At 42.7% G+C, this 11,136-nt stretch overlaps 1 protein-coding gene across 1 annotated transcript; it reads right to left on the bottom strand.

The window, feature by feature from the left end:
* Positions 1 to 1,242: 1,242 nt before the first annotated feature.
* LOC139383843 (synapse differentiation-inducing gene protein 1-like) lies at positions 1,243 to 10,740 on the bottom strand. The gene is made up of 4 exons (XM_071128419.1): positions 10,308 to 10,740; positions 7,922 to 8,417; positions 2,997 to 3,134; positions 1,243 to 2,144 (listed from the first exon to the last, which is right to left on the bottom strand). Exons 2-4 carry the CDS (start codon positions 8,351 to 8,353, stop codon positions 1,983 to 1,985), a joined length of 732 nt encoding a protein of 243 aa, XP_070984520.1. The 5' UTR covers positions 8,354 to 8,417; positions 10,308 to 10,740; the 3' UTR covers positions 1,243 to 1,982.
* Positions 10,741 to 11,136: the final 396 nt, after the last annotated feature.

Below are 11,136 nucleotides of genomic sequence, written 5' to 3'. Positions count from 1 at the left end.
AACGGGAGGGGAGCTGAAAAGGGAACAGATGAGGTCACTGTAATACCAGCAACCTTCCCTTCCCTTAACCATATACCAGATCTGTATCTACTTCCAACCTTGAGTAAGAGGTATACTGTATGCACACGTCATTTCTATTCATCCTTGAGTTCAAAGATTATATAATTTCCTATGGTTCATGTTGTTATTCAAAAACACAGAGGGAACTCAAGGACATTGGTGTTAGAGCTCACCATGAAAAGGCATAAACCGCGGCAAACCAAGGCATTTCTACATAAATATATCCATATTTCTTACTCCAAGTATAGGAGTAGTGTAATTGAGAGTAGTTTTTAAATGTAACAATGTTAACTGTCTCTGTCCCTCTCTCTCTTTCGCCCTCTCCATGTATTTTGTAACAAGCAGCCATATTGTTGTCGGTCCGCTAGGGATCTGTTTCTAATGTATTAAGTCTGTATGTTTATCTTGTGTTACCATTTATTTAAGCTAGTAAATAAATTATTAAACCAATTTGTGTAGTACTGAATCATAAGTAAGGCTGGGTTTTTTGCAGATGCAGGACGTTACGACTGTTCAGAATGATGATATGATACAAGGTTATGATTAATAGATGCAATAGGTAAAGAACTTTAGAGTTTCATTCAGGAAATGGTAACTCTTTAAAGAACCGCTCTCGTGGTGCCCCAGATCCTAATGAGTTCATTGTTACAGGAGTCATTGTTACGGGTAACAATTAAACATAGTTAGTAATTAGATAAATAACAGTCTTCAGATTAATGTTAAACGTCAAGTCACAACAAACGTCTCCCTGTGTATTTGAGTCATTCTGCTGGCTTTGAGTGGTGCTGATGAGATGCCAGACAAAGAAGGGGGAGAGAGGGGGAGGGAGGGAGAGGGCGAGAGATGGACTTGATGGCTCTACAGTCTCGAGGTGAATGAAAGACTGCACTCGTTTCGTTCTGCCATCCTGACTCCAAAATGTATGCTTTGTTCCTGAGCTTTCAGCTTGCTGGCAGTTAAAGTCACCTCAAGGCGAGACCATGAGTGATGCCAAACACAGAGAACAGAGAAGCAGTGCCAGTGAGGGGAGAAGCCAGGAGGCGAGCAAATTGTCAATATAACTCACAGTGGCCAACAATGCATTCTGACATCCCTCTATTATACGGTCAGAAATGCCCCTCTCCACACTCCTCAAGGAAACAATGAATAAGTGAGAAAGACAGGCAACAGGAAAATTATTCATGCCAAATGTATTTATTCTGACAGGAGATACAGTGCACAATAAACACATTTTCCTCTTGATCACTGCTCACCAGTTTTATCTACATTCTCCGATAGGTTTCTGTGTTGAGAGTCGATTGACTGATGATGGCAGATTAATTTCCCAGAACCTGGACTGGCGAGCAGTTTGATGAATAATCAGTAAAGTAAGCCTTCTTGATGTAGCATTTCAGACACAATGACTGGCTCACTATGACTCCCTGTGGCATGGAAATCAATAAGAACAAAAACATCATTTGCACATGAAGTATTTACAGAGAACCGCAAAAATTATGGATGGGGGCCTCCATGATAATGATGAAGATCAGTGGAGGAGGTTAGCTCTGGAATTAGTATCATCACTTTAATTTTACTAGGAGCAGAACAGTCATTGGGGGAAAATAGCATTTTCCTCTTTCCATTGATGTTTTCCTCATTACTTTGTGAACCTCGAACATCATTATCAGGCTGATAAACCTAGAGAGAAGAGGCTGGGAAATAGACATGGGTGTAATCCAGATGGATACGTCTGTGGTTTACATTGTTTGGTCAGGGTAAACATTTCAAAACACTGACTCTGTTCCTTCCTCTCCTCCTCTATCCTCTCTGCTGCTCCTCAACCCAAACATCCAGACAGAGCCACATCTATAGGGGATGGTGCTTCAGGGTTGCCATAGAAGGGACAGCTTCCTAAGCACTCCCCTGTGGCCGTGGTTCTGCTGCTATACATGTCCTCCAGACGTGGACAGGTAGGCTACGAGGGCCACCACCACCCCCACGTACATCCCTGCCCCGATGGTGATGGAGAGAACAGCAAGGAACAGGGCTTTTCTGGAGCTACTGCTTGCCCTGGAGAAGTCTCCCTTAGCAATGGCCTTGCTAGTCTGAGAGACAAAAGATAGAGAAATGAGTCATGATTAAATATGACTGAGAAAAATGTGAGTAGGTGTACATTTACTGTAGAGCGAGAAAACAAGACATTAGTTGCTATGGCAATTATGTCACTACCGTTTTGAAAGTGACTAATGTGCTGTTTGGATGTTTTTGTATCCCTCCGAAAGGACCCTCACATAACCCATTTGTCCTTTTGACACATTTATTTGGGTCATTTTACAATGTAATTGTCTTTGCAATTAGTTTGAGAGATGTTGCGAACCACTGAGATAAATTGTAGTTGGATTAGGGGGCAGGGAGGGGACCTGCTGCATTCAGAACCTGCTCACTAAAGTGCTGCTATTTATAGATAGACCTGGGGTTCAGTATAATCACTGTAATGGTGAGACAGTCCTGGGGGCAGCAGCTATCCTGTCTATTCATTATCTACTGAAAAAGACATGTAAATAGTATCAGCTAGATACTCCCTTGGGAAATGTATTGCTAACATAAAATAACATTTATTGTTGAGGTATTTGATTGGCTAAATGTGACCATAATTGAAAATAAAATATACTGAATATGTAGCGGCACAATCATCCTTTAGTTTGAGCTGTACTCAGTTTCCTTTGCTCTCTGCTGTATGGTTGCTTGTGATCACACGAGTAAATAGGGGCGGGTACCTATACAGTTTAAGCAGTAAATGGTCTGTAAGAATTGGTATGGGCCGATGGATGTAGAAAATGAGCTGCGTTACACTTGTGAGAGAGCACTTGTGCCTACTGAACTTGCAGAGTGTTCTGGGGGTAATTAGCATTAATAACAGGGTAGTAGGTGTAAAAGTGTACTGGTCCTGGTCTCACCCTCTGGGAAAAGTAGAAGGCTGCGATCCCTAGGGGCCAAAAGCAGCAGAGCATGGAGAAGATGGCCAGGCCCAGGTGGTCCCTGGGGGGTAGCATGATGAAGTTGTCCTCACTCTCACTGTCACTGGAGCTGTCACTCTGGGAGGGAGGGAAGGGCACAGGAAAGAGCCAGTCAGTTGGGATAGTCACGGTTGGTGTACGTCTGAACAACTACATTATGGTGACGCCAAATCAAATCAAATTTGATTGGTCACATACATATATTTAGCAGATGTTATTGCGGGTGTAGCGTAATGCTTGTGTTCCTAGCTCCAACAGTGCAGTAGTATCTAACAATTCACAACAATACACACAAATCTAAAAGTAAATGAATGGAATTAAGAAATATATACATATTAGGATGAGCACTGACTAAAATACAGTATAATAGAATACTGTATATACATATGAGATGAGTAAAGCAGTATGTACACATTATTATAGTGACTAGTGTTCCATTATTAAAGTGACCAGTGATTCCATGTCTATGTACATACGACAGCAGCCTCTAGGTGCAGGGTTGAGTAACGGGGTGGTAGCCGGCTAAAGATGGTTATTTAACAGTCTGATGGCCTTGAGATAGAAGCTGTTTTTCAGTCTCTTGGTCCCAGCTTTGATGTACCCACACTGACCTCGTCTTCTGGATGATAGTGGAATGAACAGGCCATGGCTCGTATGGTTGATGTCCTTGATTAACTTTTTGCCTTCCTGTGACATCGAGTGCTGTAGGTGTCCAGGAGGGCAGGCAGTGTGCTTTTGGTGATGCGTTGGGCAGACTGCACCACCCTCCGGAGAGCCCTGCGGTTGCGGGCGGTGCAGTTGCTGTACTGGGCAGTGATACAGCCCGACAGGATGGTCTCAATTGTGCATCTGTAAAAGTGTGTGAGGGTTTTAGGTGCCAAGCCAAATTTCTTTAGCCTCCTGAAGTTGAAGAGGCACTGTTGCGCCTTCTCACCACACTGTCTGTGTGGGTGGACCGTCGATATGGATAGGGGTGTGCTCCCTCTGCTGTTTCATGAAGTCCATGATCAGGTCCTTCATTTTGTTGACGTTGAGGGAGAGGTTATTTTCCTGGCTCCACTAGGGGCCTCACCATCGCCAGGGCCCTCCCCATCCTCCCGCCAATAGTTAATTGTCGATGAGCTACTCATGCTAGATTATCTACTTACACATTTTAATGCATTTTTAAATCAATATGTGTACCTCAAAGCTGTTTCTAACACAAACATCTGCAAGATTATAGGGTCAGATTCTACAACATTGTTCCATGGATCTGAACTTGTCAGGCAAGTCACTCTGCACTGCAGACATAATGTGACACACTGTGACATACTGTGAACAGTGTGATAGTTGATGACAAACACCCCCAGGCATTTCTGCCCTTGTTCTGCTTACATGTAGGACATGATGGGCTCAGCCAGGCAGAGAGGATTTGTATTTCTGTCAACACCCATAAGCGACCTGACAGATACCGCTGGATTAACGGACTGTTTCATCATCACCAGGTGACAGCGGAAACGGGAAAAAGACAGTGTAATTTATGTGCTAAATTGCCTCTACAGCACGAGAAAGACCCTTCCCCCATCCTTCATGTGCACCTCCACCACAGGAAGCTGCTGAGGGGAGGATGGCTCATAATGGGGCGACAGGTAGCCTAATGGTTAGAGCATTGGGCCAGTAACCGAAATGTTGCTGGATCGAATCCCTGAGCTGACAAGGTACAAATCTGTCGTCCTGCCCCTGAACAACCTACTGTTCCCCGGTAGGCTGTCATTATAAATAAGAATTTGTTATTAACTCACTTGCCTAGTTAAATAAATAAAATAAATATATATATAATGGCTGGAATGGAGCAAATGGAATGGCACCAAACACATAGAAACCATGTATTTGATACTATCCTGCTCCAACCATTACCACAAGCCTGTCCTCCACAATTAAGGTGCCATCAACTCTCATCTGTTTGCTTGAGAGGCTGTGAATGTTCTGAGGGCTTGTGTGGTCTCTACTCATGCTGTGCCTTGATCCTCCTCAGAGGCCCCTGGGTAGCTGAGGGACTAATGAATGGAAAAGTCTGACGCTGCTGTGGGCACTCTGGTACGGGGACAAAAGTTGAGAGCCAAACACAAAGAGCCACATCTCTGGGATGACCTTTAAGAAGAGAAAGCCTCACCTTTGCAGTTCTCCCAGAGAGGGAGCTGCTGTTTGATTAAATGAATGGCCCTCCATCAGGACCGGATTCATTTGTTAGTCTTGTTACTCACAGGGATCAAACAAACCTGGGCGACTGAGGGAAGAGAGGAAATGGAAATGGATGTTCAGGGCCGAAAATAAATGAGCCAATTTAAAGAGGACGAGAGGAGAGGCGGAGAGGCGGGCAGAGGGAGTGTCTGTCAAAGCTCTCCAGCCAATTATACAGCATGTAGACAAAGTGGACATAGCGGCAAAACCCTCATATCACCTTCTCACCCATTGGCAAACATGTTAGAGAGAGTGATAAACATATTGATGTGCTCTTGCATTGTGCATTAAATGCCACAAGTACTGTGCTTGTAGAGAGAACAAAGTAACAGAGGATCTAAAATCTATTACATAATACTTTACATCCATACGATTATATAGCTACAGAAGCTATGTCAATTTTGTATGAAGTTGCACACAGAGACCCACATGCATGACCAATGGCCAAGAGATTTTGGCCCACAATGGACTTGTGAAATAATTCCTGGTGGACACCTGTAGCAGCAGGTGAGATTCTCTACATCCAACCACATTTCTAATGAATGCCCATGTCGCTGTGGATAGATTTCTAGACTTGGTATGGGAATATGGACAGAGAGTGGTGCATTACACTAAAGCCAATCTGAGAGTTAGCCAGTCAGCCAGTAGCGGCAGGCATTTTGAGGCCAGTGTAATTGATGAGACTCCTCCACTGCACTGGTCTGTTAATTATCCTCAGACTGCACTCCCAGAGGGCTCGTTAATGACGGCAGGGGACACTGGGCACACCCACAGGTCACACAGACAGCCATGGCCCCAGTCACTAGGGAATGGATATTCACCCACACCCAGGTCTGAGTCTTGTTTTACCCCTTACACACCAGCAGTATCCTGATTCCCCATCACATCTGGTGGGAAACGCTGGCAGAGGGACTAAACTGTTGGCATTTTGGAAAAACTTGCTTTTCATCTACAAATATGGATATTAAACATTGCACAGAGCTCACCAAAACAAAAAATAAATACTGAGTAAAGAATTTAGATGGGTGTCATTGAGGACATGGTCCAGTCATGTGTTATTGTGTGGAACAGTTAATGCCATCATATGCCTACTGAGAACCATGTTGTCAGCATACAGATGCAGGGTTTTCAACATAATCTTTTATCTTGGTTAACACAGAACTAATGTCTCAAGTAATTGGTCAGCTGAGCGATTAAGTTTCGGCTCCATACGTGTTAAGAGAAGAGATGAAGAGATGCTAGAGCAAAGAGCGGAACTGGAACGAGGAGCTCCACCCTCTCTCTGTGCAGTTACGGGCAGTCCCCTTCTGAAATTCGAAAGATGCTAACACCTGCAAAATCGTGATTTGTCCAAAAAGCCAGTGAGGAAAAACACAAACACCTGAACTACAGCTGCTCGTTTTCTTGTAGATCTGTCCAAGAGAAATTCCATAACTTATGATAAACACAACAACATGTATAGAAGAACTAACAGCAGATACTGACTTTGACGTGTAAGAATTATCGTCCAGCGTTTTCCCTCTTGTCTAAGTGTGTTGAGAGCATGTTCACTTTAAAAGCCTTCTACAGAGCTTTGATCTCCAGCTGTAGAGAGCTGTATCACATCAACACACACCTGGCTGGCACACTCACTTCATCTCCAATTCTTGGAACTACATCCAAGAATGAAATGATCTACCGACACACACACGCGCACTCACACACACACATGCACACAAATGCTAGACAGAGGGTTAACCAAGAGAACCAGCTCTCAAGTTCCAACTGGAAGCCCAACTTTCATCTCCTGTGTGTTAATCAGATTCATTTGTTCTTTGAATCTACCTGGAATAATTGATCTGCTGGCCATTTTGTGTCGGGCCATGCTTCAGCCCAGTCTCTAATACTCTCAAAGCACTGCATTAGCTATGGCATTAATGGCCGTCTCTGCTGTGAATCTATCCATCTGCTGAGCTCCTAGTGACAGGAGCTGGACTGATCGTAAGTCCAGTTAGGGATCTATGCACTCCCCCCGCTGCCAACTCACGACAATGGGTATTTTACAACCCTTGCTGCATGAAATGAGATTGTTCCACTTTTCAAAAGAAGGTGCTCTCCCACTGTCACCGTTTTAGTTTGGAGTGCTTAGTCACAGTTTTGTCCTAACATAACAAAAGGACTGGAGTGATATGATCAAAGATGAACAGGGAGATTTGCCAACAATTATGGAAGAGAAAAACAGCACAATTACCCCTGTATTTGATTTGTAAGATTGCTATAAAATACACCAAATTGGCCATTTAGTGAGCAGACAGTTAGGTGGAATAAATAGGCATGAATCATGCTGGCTGCTTTAGCAGCCTATTAGAAAGAGGTAGGGAGATTTGTTGGAAATGAAATAGTTATCATGAAAAGCATTGAGTGCCGTGACCCATTATTCTGTGATTGATTTCTGCAACTCACTATTATAATCCACACAATTTGAGGTACATGTAACCTTTTTATTTTAATCGTCCTATTAATTTATGTCCAACTGCTCTCTACTAATAAAAAAAGAACCTTTTGATTTGAACAATGCTCATTGTTTAGCCTGTATGAGCATCAACACATCCCAAATCCAAAGTTGTAGTTGGTAATTTATAGTTGCCCTCTGTGTGATCTCTCACCTCATACTCGTGTCCTTCCTCCTCCACCTCATAGGACACAGTTTGGATCGTCACATCCTTCTCTCCCATTAGTTTGTCCTGAGGGTCCTCTATGGGGGCTCCATCCACTCCCAACACACTGTCCTTGTTCTCTGTGAACGTGGTCTCGGAGCTCTCACTCTTAGAGTCCTTGCTCTGGAGGCTGACATTGTCCTTATACAGGATAAAGTTGGGCCTATAGAAGGCCTCCACTGCTAAGTGCAGAGAGGTAGCATCCAGGAACTGCTGGGCCTGAGTCTTGCCGTTGCTGCCTGTGACAAAGTAACCAATGATGTTCTCCTGGTACTGGTGGTTGGGGTAGTCACTCTGGTACGCCTGGTAGTCGTTGTGGACCACGTGTCTACTGCTGGTCTTATCTAGAAGAGGGTTCTGCAGCTCACTCAGACTCTCCATGGTGGGAGACAGAGAGGGACTTCAGGGAGATCAGAGTGGATAGACAGCAAACACTGATAACGAGCTGGAAGGGAAAAGACAGGTAGAGTTACGGAAAGTGGGATGAGGTATGATATGTAATGACATTAATTTGTATGAAACTCTTGCCAATGCAATGACAATAGAATCTGCTATATTCTTCACACGGTATTAAACTAATGGCATTCACCCACACCTAAACCACCAAATCACCATCTGTCACTGTTGCACATTTCATGCCCCTAAATTCATATAAAAACGGTGGTAAAAAGTCATTCATCATTTTCCAAGCTCCCTCCAACCAAGTAAGATGAAGACAAATGTTTAAGGATTTTGCAATGCATACTGATCAGAGTGCTGAGCTACACTCATCACTGCATCGTTGGAGTACCTTGCTCTAGAAGAGGGGGAAAGCCTCTCATAGGTCATGAATAAGCTCCAGTGATGTTGACTGTAGTCACTTTAGCTCTATGAAATCAAGCAAAACAAAGCACCAAAAGCAAATAGCAAAGGTATTTTCATGCTACGGTAAGTGTATTCTCAAGAGGCTATTTCAATAATGACAATAACACCATCAGGGGAGCGTGTCACCAGGGTAACATGTTTTCCTGTGAGCTAGTTTGTTGTTTTAAGCAGTATGATTCACATGCTCTGAAGAGCTGGCAAAACTCACCACAATTCCCTCTATCACTATCAGACAGGGAAATTAGCATAAATAAAACTCGTAGCCAATAGAAGCGGACCAGGTCAGTCCCAGAGGAAGTTTATGAAAATACCTTCTTAATCTTTCCACCCAAGCCTACTCACTGAGGTTCTGATGAAAGGAGAACCTATCAGCTTAATCCTGGTACGTGATGGGATATTTTCTGTCTCGCATGGCATGCAATGGAAAAACCCAGTGAGTTGCCTATATCCTGCATCCTATAGCATAGTCATAGCATTCTATAGGTCTACTATGGAATGATGGCATTAAGGTGGCTATGTCAGATTAGTCGTCATGTAGAGGTTTATGTGTGGAAGAAGGCATAGTGGGACGGAATTCTGAGTAATAGTTTATCCTTCCTTCTAGGAATATGTTTTTGGGGATTCACCCAGGAGCAATATCACAGATAATGTACAGTAAGAAGCTTATCTAAGGGCTGTAGCAATACTTGTTAATTCAGCGTGGACCTTTAACTCTATGAAAAATCATGTCCATTAGGGAAGATTCCCACAGCAGACAAGTTCCTTCTCCTCTACACATCAAAGCAAAGTATCAATTAAGATTTGCATTCCCTTTATATAAGTATCTCCAGAGGATATTTATATGGAATTACAAAGTGATTCTCATATGCCTTTGAGGATGCATCTTTGCTGCTTTTCAGAATAGAGGAAATTCCATTTCACAGTACATTACACAACAAAAAGCACATTTCATCTCCACTAATAATTTATCAGACAGACAGTGACATGCACTTATGTTTGTATGAGTCTGTGGTTAGAGAGCACAGTTTGGTGTGTGTATGAGGAGGGCTCATGAGCTGTTCTCTCTCTCTGTCTCTGTCTCTCTCTTGCTCTCTCTCTGATTAATATCATATAATACATTTTTGAGAGGTGACAACTATCTGAAATGATAAATCACTTCTAACAATATTTTACAGTGCTTAGTCCATTTTGGAATAAAACTATGGCTAATTGAATGGCCAATTCGGAAATGTCACATTCCTATTCCACATATTCATCAATAGCAGTCGGTCTCTATACATTTTACATTCATTATTTATATCTAATGGCATTTACACTTAATGTTTAATCAGAATCTCAAGATACATTTACAAATCATGAATTATAGGGAAACTTAGATGAACAATCAATGACATACAAAGTGAAAATCCATGACAGTATGCACTGCAAATCAAAACAATTCAAGGTAATCAATTGAGTCCATCGATCTTACCTTTGTATAAGATCCTGCCACAGACTGCCTCAATAGCATTCCCTTTACAGTTGTCCAAGAGTCGATGGAAAGCGAATTGGGCTCACAATCATACCCCTGTACCTCATATAAGTTCACATCATAAATTTTGAAAAATTGATAAAACAAAACGAGGACCAATTTGCAGGTCACTTTCGTTCTCTGTTGAAACATGAACTGACGGCACGCTCTATGTTGTGTGCCGCTTGCTGAGAAGACAGACCGCTGCGTATTGAACCCAGTCTGGAGAGAAAGTCTAGATTTTACGCACACTCACCGCTTAGGTTCACTTCCTCAATCACTCTCTAAATGACTATCAGTAATAGCTATAGCTCATATAAAGTACATCGAAGATATATCTTCCATCCACTTTGCGACACAAAGTCTGTTGTAGCCTAGTCTACAGAGCGTTCTTGATGGTAGAATCACCACCGCTCATCTATGTTACACGGCGAGGTGCGGATGACTATGTCCAGCGTCATCGTATACACACACTCCTCTTGAAGAAGATAGATCTTGATGTCCTACAGACTGACACAGCCTTCCATGTTCTTATCCCTGGTCTGGTGAGCATGACGTTTGTAGGATCAGTACTCATTTTACTTCTGTGTATAACGTCCCTTTACCCTTTTTAGTTCTTAACAATGACGTGACATTATTATTTACCATTTTCATTATAGAATTTGTGGAGTCTTTTCAATTGTCTCTGTTTTTATTACTGTGACTTTCATGAGCTACTATTCAAAATGGTCTATGTCTGAGTCTGAGCTCGAGGACATGATCAAACCTAGAATAAATCAACCCTACTATT

The sequence above is a fragment of the Oncorhynchus clarkii genome, chromosome 25 (genome assembly GCF_045791955.1).
Source record: "Oncorhynchus clarkii lewisi isolate Uvic-CL-2024 chromosome 25, UVic_Ocla_1.0, whole genome shotgun sequence".
Classification (NCBI taxonomy): Eukaryota; Metazoa; Chordata; class Actinopteri; order Salmoniformes; family Salmonidae; genus Oncorhynchus; species Oncorhynchus clarkii.
The sequence above is the reverse complement of the archived record's forward strand: the minus strand, read 5'-3'. Positions and strand labels throughout refer to the sequence as shown.

Excerpts from the sequence above, each read along its gene's own strand:
- LOC139383843 (XM_071128419.1), bottom strand. The coding sequence starts at position 8,353 with ATGGAGAGTCTGAGTGAGCTGCAGAACCCTCTTCTAGATAAGACCAGC. Across the intron at positions 3,135-7,921 it reads AGGAAGGACACGAGTATGAG|AGTGACAGCTCCAGTGACAG; the intron begins GTGAGAGATCAC and ends CCTCCCTCCCAG. Across the intron at positions 2,145-2,996 it reads CCTTCTACTTTTCCCAGAGG|ACTAGCAAGGCCATTGCTAA; the intron begins GTGAGACCAGGA and ends TTTGTCTCTCAG.